This window comes from Myotis myotis, unplaced genomic scaffold, assembly GCF_014108235.1.
Source record: "Myotis myotis isolate mMyoMyo1 unplaced genomic scaffold, mMyoMyo1.p scaffold_m19_p_9, whole genome shotgun sequence".
NCBI classification, from domain to species: domain Eukaryota; kingdom Metazoa; phylum Chordata; class Mammalia; order Chiroptera; family Vespertilionidae; genus Myotis; species Myotis myotis.
The window spans coordinates 72,507,965-72,525,359 of NW_023416401.1; the positions used below are offsets into that span (position 1 = coordinate 72,507,965).

At 40.1% G+C, this 17,395-nt stretch overlaps 1 protein-coding gene across 3 annotated transcripts in view; it reads right to left on the minus strand.

The window, feature by feature from the left end:
* SEL1L2 (SEL1L2 adaptor subunit of ERAD E3 ligase) overlaps positions 1–17,395 on the minus strand; it is a 63,207-nt gene that overhangs the window by 15,910 nt on the left and 29,902 nt on the right. For 2 of the 3 annotated variants that reach the window (XM_036323321.1, XM_036323320.1), the window contains 10 exons: positions 16,303–16,356; positions 15,579–15,638; positions 15,407–15,488; positions 13,061–13,215; positions 12,391–12,447; positions 7,461–7,529; positions 6,310–6,387; positions 3,814–3,876; positions 3,165–3,252; positions 576–724 (listed from right to left, as the gene is read on the minus strand). In XM_036323321.1, the coding sequence (XP_036179214.1) occupies positions 576–724; positions 3,165–3,252; positions 3,814–3,876; positions 6,310–6,387; positions 7,461–7,529; positions 12,391–12,447; positions 13,061–13,215; positions 15,407–15,488; positions 15,579–15,638; positions 16,303–16,356 (855 nt within the window). The remainder of the gene's footprint in view (positions 1–575; positions 725–3,164; positions 3,253–3,813; positions 3,877–6,309; positions 6,388–7,460; positions 7,530–12,390; positions 12,448–13,060; positions 13,216–15,406; positions 15,489–15,578; positions 15,639–16,302; positions 16,357–17,395) is intronic. The other variant, XM_036323319.1, reaches the window with a different exon arrangement.

The following is a 17,395-nucleotide window of genomic DNA, read 5'->3' on the forward strand; positions in this document are numbered from 1 at the left end:
CTGGCAGCTTTTGAACTGAGTTTCAGAGGGGCCAGATTGCAACATGGATATATTTATATTTGTGCAGCTGAAGTATTTAATAAATCAATAAAGGGCATTAAGATCCTAAAAGCATTCTTTTGAAAAGTACATCACTGGCTCAGGCTGAAATAATTCACTTTGTCATCCAAATCATCAAATACCTAAAGACCCTGCTTTTTGGGAGGAAGTGAACTACATTTTCCAGGCCCGATCAAGCCTTTTGATTCCCAAATTGCATTGCCTAATCCCACTAGAAGTGCCAAATTGTCCTGGTGATTTGATTGAAGGCTGAAACAAAGCTCCTTAACTGCATTTGAGGGAGCTCTGAACTTGATGAAAAGCCAAATGCAAGAGGAGAGGGATTATTTCTTTTCCTCCATTTCCAACTTGAGTTACATCAGTGCATTCCCTCCCTAACCAATGTCAGTGCTCACATTGCCAACTGGGAGAAAAGAGGTGATATCTATAAAATCAAAGGCATCAACAATTTAAGGGCAGTATAGCCTCCTCTGTATGATAAATGAAAAGTGCTTTAAAAACATCTCATTATTTACCTCCACAGCAGTTCTGCATGACCTTAACACTCCTGCTCCTGTCGCGTACATCTCAGCCAGGTAGTAGATGGCGAGGGGCTGCCCACTCTGAGATGCCAAGTAAAAATATTTGAAGGCAAGTTTATAATCCTTCCATACTCCAGAGCCAGCTGAAAAGTAAAATGATTTTGAGCCATCTCTTATTTATTTTTTACATTATAATCGATGGATATATGGTCATAGTGATGCCTGCTATATCAAATAGGATGGGAAAATCCAACCCAAAGTTAAGCTGTTCTAGTGCCACTGGTTTTTTGTTTTGCTTTTTTTTTGTTTGTTTGTTTTGGAAGGTGGTGGTGGTGGTGGTGGTGGTGGTGATTTTGATTATAAGAATATAGAAATCCTTGTTCTTGACCCATTCAGAAAACTGAAGGACTGTTTAGTTTCATGAAAATATCTTCTCAATATGGAAAGGAGACCAAATGCTGGTCTCTGAGGACCAGAGCCCCACCATGATGTATCTCTGCATCCTTGTCATCTTTATACCAGGAGACCAGTATAGTTCCTCCCAGCCATAACTATGGAGTTTGCAGCAGGCAAATCCCAGCTCCAGGGAGCTCTGCTGGGACTCAACTCATGGTTGAGCAAGGGGCAGAGAATCAATATACTCCCAGCAGCCGGGATTCTTGTCTTGGCTCTCTCTTTTGTGAGTTGGGCACCTCTAGGCACTCCATTTGCAAAAGGAGGGGCTATCCCTAGTTGGTTCTTAAATTCCTCTCCTGCATTAACATTTAATAGCCTTCAGAAGTATGTCATGTAAAGGCTACTAGCAAAGGCTCTAGAGGCAGATTGCTTGGTTTTGAATCCCAGTTCACTGAGATCTTGGCCAAGATGTTTAACCACAGTATAGCTCAGTTTGCTCATCGATAAATGGTGGGATATCCACTAGAGAACTAAATGAGTTAATACATATAAAGACTAATAAACTTTAGCTGTTACTATTACTGTTATTCTAGAAACTTAAGGAGTCTGATGGATCCTGAGCCTGTGACTTGGAAAGAACTAGGAGAATAAGGGCATGTTAGGCAAGCCCCCAAGACAGTGCAGAACAGGCCCTGCCCCAGCTTCTGTGGAAAATGCCAGCCAACTTTTTGGCCAGATCTGACCTCCTTGATGATATAGTCTGCAGCTACGCCACCCCCAACTCTGACAGGAAGGACTTAATGGGAAGATTCACGTATTCAGATTGCCTGGTACTTGTCTTGGCCACCCTCAGTCCTCTCTTAGTCCCTACAGGGATGATGACAGAACTTCATGGCTTTCTGAGACCTCCTACCCCAATCACACTATCTTTTTTCTCAGATCACAACTTTGTACCTCCTAACTCACTGAGGAAACCCTCGCTTTGTCTTTCCTCTTGCCTCTTTCCTGTGATCCTCAGATTTACATATGTATCATTCTGCCTTCCTGCCTTCATCTTTGAGGATGAGAAGTCCCACCTCTCTGTGAAGTATACAGATCCTAATGCCACTCTACTTTTTCCAGAACCCCTTTTCATCAATTATCTCATTTCTCCCATGATTCATTAACCATCTCTATTGGCTGGCTTTATTTCCTCTGTCAAAAATTATACTCATAACTCTCACCATCTTAAAAACAACTCCCTCTTAGTTTTCAGTCCCCTTCATGCCACCATCACATCTCTTTCCTTACATTTAAAGGTGCAGTACTTCCAAGAATATTTTTACTTCACTGTCCCCTCACAGTTCAACCCATTGTATCTGGCTTCTACACCACCTGTCCAATAATCTCACTAACATCCTCAATTTTTACAAGTCCCATGAATACTCAACTCCTCTTTTTTAAAATTGAGAACCAGGCTTCTTGCTGTATTCAGAAGGATGCTCACTCATTTACTCTTTCTTGAAAGTTCCATCCTTTGGCTTCCTTAAGATAACCTCCCTCTCCTCACCTCTGACCAAGCCTTTCCAGCCTTCTTGTGACCAGTCTTCTCTGTTCATCATTTTAATGGCACTGAAGATCACCATATTTCTAACCATGGTCCACTGCTTCTCCCTCTCACACCCTCATTTGCAACCTCAGTTATTCTTAACAAACACCTGCAAGTTGATGTTTGTCATGTCCCAAATGTTTTTCTTTAAGTTTGACCTTTCTTGTGAATTTCTTTTTAAAAAAATATATTTTTATTAGTTTCAGAGAGGAAGGGAGAGGGAGAGAGAGAAACATCAATGATAAGAGAGAATCACTGATTGGCTGCCTCCAGCACACCCCCTACTGGGAATCAAACCTACAACCCTGGCATGTGCTCTTCACTGGAATTGAACCCTGGACCCTTTAGTCCACAGACTGATGCTCTACCCATTGAGCCAAACCAGCTAGGGCTCTTCTGAGTTTCATACTTGCTTCTGGGTATACATAGTATTGGATATCACAAGGCAACTCAACCTTTTCAAAGGGATGTTTCCTGACTCTGCACCTCTTTGCCTACTCAAATTGCTGCCTGAATGTTCTATCTAAACCACACATACCAGTCCTTTGATTTTTGTTTTTTAAAGGAGCAAAGTTAATAATCATATTCATAGCACTTACAGTAGTACATGAAGCCTAATTGAAACTGTGCGTTGGGCCATCCTTTCTCTGCAGCTTTCTGAAAGTATTTAAGTGCTTCACCATAATTCTGCAAGATAATTACACTCTATTATTCAGAGGTAGAGATATAACTCCATGGTAACAATTGTCTTCTACTTAAAAAAAAAAAGAGTATAGATAGTGCCCTTTGTGATTTAGGCTAATTAAAATAGTATCAGAAGTATTATACATTTTGTTTCATTATTAAATTATGTTAGGAAATAATTATCTCATTTTCAATGTAAATTATGACTTTTCCTACATTGATAGTAAGTTTTGTTAGACATTGGGGAAGGTCACTCAAAGACAGAGGTTATCAAAATTTGTCTATCAAAAAAATCCTCAGGGGTTAGATGAGTTCTAAGGTTACTATTACATTTGGCTATTATTCCTTAGGTAATGATTAGGGTTTGCAATTCTTGTCACAAGGCTGTTCTATGTCTCTTTGGCAAACATTTCACTAGATTACTTTATTCTCTGTTATCAGATGTGATAGTTTGGCAAACCAGGTAATAGACACTAATTTTTTTAAAATGAATCAATGACGATGAATTTTACTTTATAAGTTGCTAGAAACATGTTGAAAAGATGATGAAATTATTTAACTTACCACAGGAACGCCTTTTCCATAAAAATAAAGAAGACCAAGCCCATGAAGACCAATTGCATTACCCTAAAACAGTTTTAAAAATCCAAGTTAAGTTTCAGAAGAATTCATGGTAAATAAAATTACTGAAAAATCATTCAAAATATTTGAAATTCACCCATAGTGATTAATCAAGGCAGTTTAATCAGGCAGCTGGCAAGTTATTCTGACCCTCTCTAGTTTCTCTAGGTAATTGTTATTATATGGAATAGTGGTCTTATAGGTCTGCTCTTCCCATTTTCCAAGAATATATGGATATTGAGATTTTGATATGAAATTCTCTAATTTTAAAAACACTTTCTGGGCCAAATATAACATGTGTGGGCAACTGCATCATATATAACTTCCACTTTAGGGCTCTTGCTTAGGTTAACTCACATGAACTCTGTGAAAAAATAATCATTTATCTGGAAAATATTGTACTAAGACTGTAGCCCTTTTCTAATTAAGGAGCCATGACTTCAGACACAAGGTAGAAGCAGTGAAGTTCCAGCAGGAGTAGCACGAATGCAGGGCAATTTCAGAAGAGGAAAAAGATTATGTGAGCCAAGGAGGGTAAGGGTGGCTTTGTGCAGGAAGAGAGTATTAAACTCTCGTCTGGGGGATGGGTAGGATTCAAAATGGGAGAGTCTGGGAAGGGAGAAGGAAGGACAAAAGTATGGAGATGGGGATGGACCTGATGTGTTCAGAGGTATGAGAGAGAAAACCTGAAGAATATGGGCCCAATATCACATAGGATAAATGTTCATGATTCTAAGTAAACAAAAGTCCAAAGAGGTTATAACGTTTGTATCTTTGCAACCTGGTACTGATATGACCTAAAAACAAATTGAAAAAAGCAATGTTTTTTTAAAAAAATTATTAGTGAAAGAAGAGTACGGATGTGCAAAGAGTGGAAGACAGAAACTTTTTACTTTAGTAGTGATCCGAAGTAAGAAATCTAATTGTGCAGGTGGTGATAAAGGAATATCGGTGATGTCCACTTGATGCCATTTAGAACAACCACTTTAAGTACATGTCAGATTTCCTCTGTAAATGAAGGTAGCTCAGATTTAGAACTCAAGTAGCTCAGATCACTGCTGGTTATACAACCCTGGATAGTTTGGGAGCTGGGTTAATTTACACACTCCGCTTCCTGGCATTCTTCCTTTGGACTGACAAATTAGCATTATTTGCCAGATTATAAGAGATCTTCCCATTACATTACCTCTTTTTCAGTTGGCTTTCCCTTGTCATCCTAATCTAATGGTACTCCAGATAACTGTCTTGCTGCACCACAGTTTCATATAAATTACAAGGAAGAGGAGCCTCCTACCAGTCTTCTCAGTAATTTACACCACAATAGCAGCAGCACCAAAGTGCTAGTCATTTATAAATAGGCTCCTAAAGCAGCATGTGGGTTTTTAAAAAAGAACAGTTAAAAATATTCCCCAATTTGAGCACATCATTACTGCTAGTGTTATAGTATGACATAGACAACAAAATGTTTCCTATTGTGTAGGGATAGAAATTTATTAAGGCCACTCACCAACATTAGGTTGATGGTGTTACGATTAGGAGCTCTTTATGTACTAAAGGGATTCAGAGTAGTCTACTAAGTGTTATCTGACAGATACCAGCCTCACTGAACCTAGGAACCAAGGCAAAAACTTCAATGGCAAGATCCAAATACACCATTTATATATTCCCTCACATATTCAATCCATTTTGCCTTAGATATGCTTTGAAGCTCACTCTATCTAACTGGTCTCAGGCTGCAAAATATAATAGCAGACACATGCCACTTACAATGTGCCAGGCAATGCTTTATCTACTTATAGGAGGCACAGAAATGTCAACTCAATAAACCCTGACAACAACAATATGAGCCAAATCTTCTTATACTCCCATTTTATAGATGGGGAAACTGAGGCACAGAACGGTTAAGTACTTGCTCATAGTTACATCGCTAGTAAGTAGCGGGGCTGGCATTCAAACCAAATGTCTCCAGAGCCTTGCTCTCAATCATCTTGTCCTGGCTGCCTCTCTGACAACCTTCTTCTCAGGCCAGGGGAATTTCTGGCTTTTGCGTAAGATCAAATGGGAGAAAACTGAGCATTTCTTGGTTGTTTTTGTCCTGAACGGATTGCTTTATTGATTGAGTTTTCCCTTCCTCTGTCTTTTATTTATCTTTTTTATTTCTTGTTTTAGGAACTAGATAACCTCATCTGCAGCATGGGAGAAGGGAAAACTGAACTTCTGTCTGTCTAGGACAGCACAAGTCATTGGCATTTCTCATTTACCAAGAAGACAAGACATACCTCCTACCCAACCAAGCCCCATGTTTTATTGTTAACAATATTCTTACTCTCCTGGACACCAAACTCCTCCCAGGTCTAGAAGCCAGGCATGAGGCTTAGGAGTCCATGTAATACAAGCCAAGTGCTTTTATGCATTTGCAGAAATGGGCTGAGTACATACCTTATTGGCTGCCATGGAAAAGTATTTGAAAGCAGTAGCATTATTTTGTGGTGCTGCATCATTCCCTTCTAAATACATCTAGAAAAAAAAAAATTAAAGAGAGTATAAAAACTAAGGAATTTGAGGTGATGGTTACACAAAACTGTGAATATAGTATATGCCACTGAAATGCATACCTTTCAATGGTTAATTTATGTTCCATGAATTTCACTTCAACTTTTTAAAAAGGAAAAACTAAAGAAACAATCTACCTCATACATTCTGGAGGGGCCTTGCACAAGGACCAAAACATGAGCCCTATTTGTGTTTTTTTTTCATGTTTCCTGTATCTACATTTACTGTAGATTGCACTTCTGGAAGCAGGGCACTTGTCCCCATGGTGACTAATAAATGCAAACTGGCTGCAGGGAGCCAAAGGCAGTACCTGGCAGAGCGAGTGGTCTTTGAAGACAGAACATATCCTTCTAGAGGCACCTTCTACAAAGGCTGCTCAGGAGCCGGAGAGGACTCCCATCAGAGGCGGCCCAAGGCTGCACTTCGGTCAGCCTGGATCTGGGTCTCATTCTTGGAGTTAAGGAAGGAGGCACTCATTGGATTGAAGACTGTACCAGTCTTCGATGCACAACCATCGCGGGTCTCCTGTTACATGCCAGGGGAAGGGGTCATGGGAGGGATTCTGAGCTATATTCAGTCAAGGAGCCCTAAGACAGGTGCACTTTCAAGGTTGCATTTGGTGTCCCAGATAAAAGCTACTGTTTTGTGGGGCTCCTTCCCAAACTATCACCTCAGGAATACTACCCTCAGTGTGTAGCCACATGCCTCTCTCAGCTGCTTCCGTGAAAGAGGCCTGCATCATTGTACCTACGCTGGGTTCAATCAGCTGATACCATTTAAGAAATGAGCCCTGGCCGGTTTGGCTCAGTGGATAGAGCGTCGGCCTGCGGACTGAAGGGTCCCGGGTTCGATTCCAGTCAAGGGCATGTACCTTGGTTGCGGGTGCATCCCACTGCGGGGTGTGCAGGAGGCAGCTGATCGATGTTTCTCTCTCATCGATGTTTCTAATTCTCTATCTCCTTTCCTCTCTGTAAAAAGTCAATAAAATATATTTAAAAAAAAGAAATGAAAATTATTCATCAAGATGAAGCATGTACCTTTCCTATGAATGCCATGGCATTTGCACTTCCGGCCTTTGCTGCCTTTAAGAAGTAGTATAATGCTTTCTGGAGAGAAAACGAACAGTATTATTGGTAGTCATGAACATATCCTACAAAAATGGTTTTTTTTAAAGCAAACAATTCCATTCAACATGCATTCAAAAATATCTATGAAATGCCCACTTTCTTCAAGGTACTATTCCAAATGCTGTTTGAACCATAAACCTGAAGAGCTGGAGATTATATATCTATCCCATATACATTTTAGAATGTGAGGACTTCTCACATTGGGAAAAGCTCGATGGGCATGTGGCTTAGTGGAGGACAAATGAGTCCCAGCTGCAGACCTAACAGTCTAGTATTTTGAAAAAGTAAGCATTTATGTTGATACTATGTACTTACAAGACAGTTTACACAACTGGCAGGATTTATCCTAATGTTTATAAGGCAGAGTGAATAGGACCAGACACACATGGCTGCCTGCTGAGACCAGATCTTCCTGCAGAGGTGAACTTCAAGCCAATTCTTTCTAAGTCAAAGTGAAGGAGTCCAGCAAAGCCTCTGATTCTCTCTAGGTCATGACATTAAATGAATGGCTCAGTCTAGAACACATAAGGTTTGCCCTGTACCTTCCCTAGCCTCATCCTGAACTTCCAGAAGTTTTCCTCAGAGACCACATGGAATAATGAAAGAAATCAGCCCCAGGAATGAGAAGTGCAGAACTCTCCAAAGTGTCTTATTAGGACACAATTCTACTGCTCTTTAAATAGCCTTGATTCAGTTGATGTGCAAGGTTCTGCTCCTTCACAAAGAGGAGAGAATGTTTAAGGAAAACATGAGGGTAGTATTTTTGTATATAAACTAGAGGCCTGGTACACAAAATCTGTGCACTCTGGGGCGCGGGGGGTCCCTCAGCCTGGCCTGTGCCTTCTCGCATGCCGTCCAGGAGCCCTTAGGAGATGTCTGACTGCCGGCTAAGACCCTGCAGGGAGAGGGTCTAAGCCGGCAGTCAGCCATCCTTAGTGCTGCTGTGGAGGTGAGAGAGGCTTCCGCCACTGCCACTATGCTTGCTAGCCATGAGCCCAGCTCAGGACTTCTGGCTGAGTGGCACTCCCCCTGTGGGAGCACACTGACCACCAGGGGGCAGTTCCTGCATAGAGCGTCTGCCCCCTGGTGGTCAGTGTGCGTCATAACGACCGGTTGTTCCGCTGTTTGGTCGATTTGCATATTAGCCTTTTATTATATAGGATTTGCTCTAGAAATATTGCCAACTTATTTGACAACCACACGCTTGTTAGTAAAGTCAGTCTGTCTGGTGCTGGACCTCATCACATCATGCACCCATCATCCATTCACCTCTTCTGTTCTTCATTTATCCTTTCAAACACTTGATTCCATACTACCATATATATGATAATATGAAAGATATTCTAAGTGATTCATAGATGAACAAAAAACACTGGTCAACATCTGCTCCCTAGCAATACTGATGAGAAGAAAGGAATATATGTAAATAGCAGTAAGATAATAGGTGATAGGTGGGATAAAAGGAACACCAAAAATAATCAGAAGGGTATGAAATAATACAAACCAGTTATGTGATAAGTATTTTATAGTTTTTTCTCATATAATCTTCACAATGACACTATAAGGATGGTATTATTAATATCTGAGTCTATTTAGTGACACTCAAGAGTCATGCAGCTGGTACTGGAGTCCCAAAAGCCTGAATCCAATTTCCATGTTCTTGGCCCAGAGGTCAGCTGGGACCTGCCCTTCCATGCTAGACACTCATGCTTGGATTGCTGGCTAGACCTAGGGAATGCACTGGTGCATGAATTTCATGCACCAGGCCTCAGGTACATTTATACAAGGGGGCTGGATTTTAATATTTATGGCCCATTCCAGCTCTAGTATTATGATTCTATGTAACTTTTTTCAAAGTACCAGGTACAATCTGAGTACAGGATACATAGTAGTGAGCAAGACAGATAAGAATTTATATTCCACTTTGGGGAGACAATAAATACGTCAAAATCAATATAGTTCAGAGAGTGATACAGGCTAGAGGAAAATAAACACAGAGTGATATGATAAGTGATGGAAGAGTAGAGTTGATCAATAAAATCTTTTCTGAGGAGGTAAGACTTAAAGGATGAGAAGTTAGCCATAGGAAGATCTGTAGTAAGTCTTTCAGAATTTGGGTTTATACTTTTATCTTCTCTCTCCCCTTTGCATTTCCCATGCCATTCCAAGTCGATTCTGGTGCAACTAAGCTTGTTGCAAAAATGACCATCACAATACTCTGCAGTTCTGCCTATTAGGGGGAGATGCCTTTTTCCCTACCTCTTCAATGCTGCTGGCCTTGTGACTTGCTTTGGCTAAATGAATGTGGCAGAAGTGATTTGTGAGTTCTGACCATATGCCTCAACAGTCTTTCTGCTCTGTGTTCTTAGAACCTTAGAACAAAAGCAATTTGACAGCTATGTGAAAGCTTGAGCCAACTGGCTGGAGAATGAGAGCATATGGAGAGATCCAGTCATTCTGTCACAGATGAGGCCATCATAAGCCAACCAGCTCTGGGCAATAATACTCTAGCTAACTATAGATGCATGAGCAACCCCAGCCAACATTAGTTGAGTCTGGCCAAGACCAGAATTACTCTACTAAGCTCAATCAAAATCATGAATTAAATAAGTGGTTGTTGTTATAAGCTTCCTAAATTTGGGAGTGGTTTCGGATGCAGCCTAAACTAACTGATAAGCCAACTAATCTTGAGCTCCTAGACCTTGACTGGAGTCTCCCATGGAAATTCCAGTGTATTATGTTGAGAAAAGCAGCAAGGACCAGCCTGTGCATGTGCCAGAATGTGCCTGAACCATGGGGGGGGGGGGGGGTTGTGGAATTGACACTCCCCCCCCCCATTCTCACCCAAGAATATATTGTGTGGCTTTTTAAAAATTGATTTTAGAGTGAGAGAAGGGGGCGGGAAGAGTGGAGGAAGGGAGGGAGGGAGGGAGGAAGAGAGAGAGAGAGTGAGAAACCTCAATTGGTTGCCTCTCATATGTGCCCCTACCAGGGATCAAACCTGCAACCTGGGTATATGCCTTGACCAGGAATCAAACCCATGACCCTTCAGCACTCTGGGTGATGCTCCAACCAACTGAGCCACACCAGTCAGGGCTAAACCAGGTATTTTGAGATGTATGGATGGGAAGAATGGGGCCTAACCCACCATCGGAAAGTTAGATCTGAAGCAACCTGAGAGATTATGTCATTCCTTCTTTTTGCTTTATAAGAGAGGAAACTAGATTTTAGAATCCCTATTTCCCTCTCCTCCCCCCAGGTCAAAGGAAATAAGGTTTAATGGAAAGAGCATAGGTTTTAAATGCTGAAGCCCTATGTTCAAATTTAGCTTCATAATAACCTTACTACCTAGTTGTGAGACTTGAAGAAATTTACTTCATTTTCTAGCCTCAGTTCCACATTTGTATAATAGAGATGTAAAACCCCTGTGACTGAGCTCATGGGAAGGCTAGACTGAGCTCCTGAGTGATGCCAACTGCTTGGCTGTTCCACTACATAAGCAGAATCCTTCAATGCCAGCCTTGGATAGCACTTCATCCTCACCTGGAGGCAGCTACCTCCCATCTGGTGTTCACAAAGCTAGGTGGCTAGAATTGACCAGAAGTACCTAGCTTTGTGGGGTTTTATGCACTCTACAAAGATTGGTGGATTTTCTCTGTAGCTGAAACTTTAATGCCTTAATGATCAAGCTTCATGCTTGTGGAAAATGAAGAATTCTTCTTAGTTATGCATCCCATGGTTGCATGAGAAATTCATTGCAGGCTGAAATCTGACATTGGAGTAATATTGTGAATCCAGAAATTCCCATCTAAAGAGCTAAAACCTTGGCTAATGATTAAGGTAATTTAATCTGAAGACCTTCATAAGCATATGCTTATTTCAATTGCTACCTATTTTTATCACATATTATGAACTTTGAATTTACATAATATATACTATATCTCATATAAAACAAACTATATTACCAATGACATACTCATATCATAACAATATGAAATGAGATGGGAGGTAATAACAGATCACTCTAAGTAACTGCCTTAGAAAGTAATTTCTATTGCTTAGCCTTTGGGACCATGTTAAAATAGGGTGTGTGCTCCTTTGAGCACGTGGCTCCTATAAAATAACAAGGGCTGAAAAATCATCTTATAAAAAGAATCCTAGTTACTTCCCCAGGCCTATGGGGATCTAGGGCCTTGAAATCATAGTCAGGATCTAGACAAGACCTCATCCCAGAGCTCTGGTATCTAATTGAGGAGGATCCTGTATAGGATTTGCTCTTTCTTCACTATTTGAACTGATAATTAATCTTCTAACCTCACTGGGATAGAGTAAGGTTAAGCAAGGTGATTGAAAGAAGCTTTGCAAATTCATAAATATGATGAATAATTCTTCTAATTACATTAAAAGCTGTCTGTCCTCTGATCTAGCTAAATGGGGCTGAGGCTGGTCCTCAGGCTCCTTAGCAGAGACTTGCAGGTGGATTTGGGGAATGGACAAGTCCAAGGCCAGCAGGTGGGGTATCCTCCTAATCCTACCCCAGTCCAAAAGTCTGTTTGGATAGAAAGAGGCTAGGTTCAGAGCATGGGAACTCCCCTGCCCCAATTGTTCCTTCAGAAGCCCCTACCCCTTTGTCCTTGGAGGCAGGTAGGAAGGGTGCTCCCTCTGATGAACTTGTTCTTCCTCAAAAGCTGGAAAACTGATCTGACTAAGGAAGCAGTAGCAGGCTTCTCTTCTACACCCCCAGCAACTCTTCTATACCCCCTCCCGTTTCACTGGCTCACCATCCTCCCTCACTACTATGCTCCCCTCCCCACATGATGGAATCTTGAGATTGACTTACATAGTAATCCTGATCTAGACCTTTTCTCCCAATTAGATGTAATTGTCCAAGAGAAACCTAGAAAATATGATTTTTGAAAATTATTTTAGCAGTTGTATTAATTTAAATAAAGAAAAGAAAAATTTCACTATAGTATGTTGATCCACTTGGATGCAGTTGGCATGTCTTAAAAAAAAGCAGGCTATATCTTTCATTGGGTAATTGGTTGATGCTGAGCATATGGCTTCTTTAATGAGTGGCCTGCTAGTGTACAGTAACAGGTGGGCACATAAACCTAGAGGCCTTAACTCTTGGCTCTGAAAGGCTCACAAAGGCCATCCCTCTCACTCCCATAGACAGAACATTTCTGGGTCCTGGTAAGAAGGAGTTCATTCATATTAAAATCAACACTGGATGGTGCTTTTTTCTATAATTAAAATCTATGTTTTTTAAAAATGATTTTTTAGGAGTAAATGTAAAAAATATTGTCATTACTATGGCAACTGGCTCTTCCATGGGCCATAGAAACTGCAAGTAGCAGGGGGTAAAAAAAGAGTAGGACAAAGAGGAGAGGGTGTCTCTTCTCTTTCTCATTTAGGATGGGCACTGTTAACCCCTCTAAGACTCAGAGCAAATCAAGCCCCTTGTAATTTACATGTTCTTAAAATTCAAGGTTGTCTGTATACTTTACTTGTATCTGAACATCTCCTCTTTCGGCCAAAAATTTATAGTATTGGTATATGTCCCAATCTAGAATCTCACTGTTAGAACTCAGATTTTCAGGTCTCTCAGTTAGTCTCACTTTTTCCACTGGAATACCTTCACTTTTTTCCAGTTTGTCAGCAACTGTGAATAGAAACAAGCCAGAGAATAGCCAAAATACACACGTTTGCAAGAGATAATAGTCAACTTAGAGAGAACACTGTTAGGTCTGTTCTCTTTAAGTTGTGCAGAGATCTGGTCTATTAACAAAGGAAATAGCCTAAGGCAGTGGTTCTCAACCTGTGGGTCGTGACCCCTTTGGTGGTCGAACGACCCTTTCACAGGGGTCGCCTAAGACCATCCTGCATATCAGATATTTACATTACGATTCACAATAGTAGCAACATTACAGTTATGAAGTAGCAATGAAAATAATTTTATAGTTGGGTCACAACATGAGGAACTGTATTTAAAGGGCCAGAAGGTTGAGAACCACTGTGACCTACGGTGATATAAATTTGCTGGATTTATTCGGTTCTGAGAAAAGTGCAAGCAAGCTTTGCAACCCATACAAATCTTTTTTTTTTTAATTTATAATAATGAAATATATATTCACTATATAGAGATACTTTTTAACATTCATGTTCTAAAATATTTGATGACATGGATTATGTCATTTTATTTTATTTTATTTTATTTTATTTATTTATTTATTTATTTTTTATTGCTTAAAGTATTACAAAGGGTATTACATATGTGTCCATTTTATCCCCCCGCCCTAGACAGTCCCCTAGCCTCCCCTATCCCCCAGTGTCTTATGTCCATTGGTTATGCTTATATGCATGCATACAAGTCCTTTAGTTGATCTCTTACCCCCCTACCTCCTGCCCCCCAACCCTCCCCGGCCTTCCCGCTGCAGTTTGACAATCTGTTTGAGGCAGCTCTGCCTCTGTATCTATTCCATACAAATCTTGTATTAACATATATCAAACCCTACTGAAGATCTTGGCCAAGTAGGTTTAAGAAAAAAAGACAGTTGTCCAGCTAGTGTGGCTCAATTGGTTGAGTGTAGTCCCATGCACCAGGAGGTCACTGGTTTGATTCCAGTTAGGACACATGCCTGGGTTGTGAGCTCGATCCCCAGTAGAGGGCATGCAGGAGGCAGCCAATTGATGATGATTTTCTCTCTCCCCCCTCTTCCTCTCTCTGAAGTCAATAAAAATCATATTATAAACAACAACAAAAACCTGTCACACCTTAAAAAAAAAAAAGAGTTATTGTATGACTATAACATAACTACTCTGGTAGATAGAGTGAAACGTAAAACAACAAAAAAAAAAAAAAAGAAAAGAAAAGAAAAGAAAAGAAAAAAAGGAAAGAGAAGAAAGTAAAAGAAAAGAAAAAAGAAAAGGAAGAAAAAAAGACAGCTTTTTTGGATTTTAGGAACAAGCAACTGACCCCTTCCACTACTATCTTTTTCAGAGACTGAAACTATAATATAAGAGCAATAACTTCTCCTTACTTCCTATGGATAATCTGAAAAGAAATATAAAGATAACTATGCTTGAATAAACCCAACAAAGCATGCAGTTTGAACTATACATACAGTGATTCTAGTTTCATTAAACATATGAAATGATCTTGTTTTATATAGCATCTTAAATTCAAAATCAGTTATTTTCCTTTTTTTCTTAGATCCCAATAATGCCAAAAATGTGTATTTAGATGTTGTTGCGATTATAGAAATTAGTCAAATGGACTTTACCTTACTCACTTCTTGGCAGACTTTTATTTAAAATTCTATTATGTAGTCTGATTCAGTAATGTTGCATGATGAAATGTGACATACAGCTTTGAAAATTATTCTAGGAACATACATTAATCTCATGCTCTATTTTTTTGTAGACAAAAGATAGGGTGATAGAATAATGATTACTTGACTTGTTCTCAAGTGCAGTAATAGAGATCGCCAATGTGTGTACCTTACATCCATTTATCCTGGAATTTTAAACAAGTCATGCCATATTATAAATCTTAATATTTATTGATGCTATATTCAAATTCCCAATAGAAGGAAAGAAGATCACAAGAACAAGTAAAACAGAATTGTTTGGGGTCATGTACTAACAAAAATGAAAGATGAGCACAGTAATTTAAAACTTGAAAAGTAACTATTAAAAAATCAGAAAACTCTACATTGCATTAAACGAATTGTATTATAACAGATGTTAAAAGCATAGTCTTTTGATACTTTCATAAATATGTCAATTGATATTTATTTTTTAAATGCTTGGCAAGTCTGTTTATCTTAAAATAAACTATGTGGATTACTCACTATAATCTGCCACTTTCTTGTAATGATATAGGGCAACTTCACAATTCTGTAGAACATTGATTCCTGACAAATATCTGTATCCCTAAAACACAGGCATATATATTCTTAGTATTCTGATAATGCTGTATTTACAGCATAACTATCTGGGTCCAAGAATATTTAATTTACAAACCAATATCATCTGGGACATCATGCTTCCTCCAGCACTTCCAAAAGTGTAATATATCAGTGCCTAGTTAAAAATAAATGAATATATATAATCTAAATTTTGAAACTCAAACTAATCATTGCTTTTCTTGTTCTTAGCACAGAAATGAACCCGAAATATATTCCAAATTTCATTCTCTTCCTCTGTAAAGAAAGTTGGTATTTTTTTTTTTTTTGAGGGAGGGAGGGAGTATTAGTGATCTCTGCAGTCTGTGAAAAGGGCATTATACATGAGATTGTATTTACTCATCACAAATCCCTATGAAGTAGATATTACCTATCTGTAATGAAGAAATTGAAATACGGAACATTAAAAAAGTTATGGCATTTTAACCCTAAACTTCTCTGACTATTGAGCTGGTGCTTTTAATCACTGTACTAGAGTAAGCCTCTTTATCTAAAGCAGGGGTGGGGAACCTTTTTTCTGCCAAGGGCCATTGGGATGTTTATAACATTGTTTGCACACCGTACAAAAGTATCAACTTAAAAATCAGCCTGCTATATTTGGTCAATCCTTTAACTAACTCACCCCTAATGCATTGGCAGGGCCAGATCAAATGATTTTGCCAGCCTTCTACAGCCTGCGGGCCAGATGTTCCCACCCCTGACTAAAAAATAGACTCTATTCAATGTTAATGTCCCTTTAAAAAAAATCAGTTTTGTTTCAGAACAAAATAGAATGATCTTACCTTGGCTTGATTATATTCCATTCCTATTCCATAAGAAGACAAAAACCCCAATGCCTAAAGCTCAAAAGAAAAAGTCAATAAATACATTTATTTCACAATTATTCTTATCTATATTGGTAAGGGATATTTTAAGTATCTGCTTCATAATAATTAGTATTATTTACTTCTTATACCATAACAAAGAGCATATATAAATGTATATATATGTATATATATATATATAGGGTATATATATATATACACACACATATATATACATATATATACATATATAAATATATATATACTAGAGGCCCGGTGCACAAAAATTTGTGCACTCAGGGGGGGGGGGGGCCCTCAGCCCGGCCTGTGCCCTCTCGCAGTCTGGGATCCCTCGGGAGATAACAACCTGCTGGCTTAGGCCTGCTCCCGGGTGGCAGAGGGCAGGCCCAATCCCTAGGTGCAGCCCCTGGTCGGGCTCAGAGCAGGGCCGATTAGGGAGTTGGGGCGCCTGAAGGGTGTCCTGGATCAGGGTGGGGGTCCCTACTGGGGTGCCTGGCCAGCCTGGGTGAGGGGATGATGGCTGTTTGCAGCTGGTCACACACCCTTCAGGGTGGGGGTCCCCACTGGGGTGCCTGGCCAGCCTGGGTGAGGGGATGATGGCTGTTTGCAGCTGGTCACACACCCTTCAGGGTGGGGGTCCCCACTGGGGTGCCTGGCCAGTCTGGGTGAGGGGCTGAGGGCTGTTTTCAGGCTGGGGGTGACTGAAGCTCCCAACCGCTCCTTTTTTTCTTTTTTTTTCTTTTTTTATTCTGGGTCAGCTTTAGCCCTGAGGCTTGTCTCCAGCTCTTAGGCCTCCGCTGCTGAAAGTAGGTTTCTGGCCTTTGCTTACAATGTTGCGATCCTGCTGGCTGAAGCCCGGCGGACTAAAGGAGGTTTCTGGGGTTTTGTTTAGCTTCTATATTTGTTACATAGTTGCTCAGAGTTGCAGCTCAGAGGCCTGCAGGGGCAGGCAGGGAACGTTGGAGTCCTCCGTCACTGAAGCAAGCAAGTCTCATGTTAGTTTCAAGCTGCCTGGCTGCCAGCCACCATCTTGGCTGGCAGTTAATTTGCA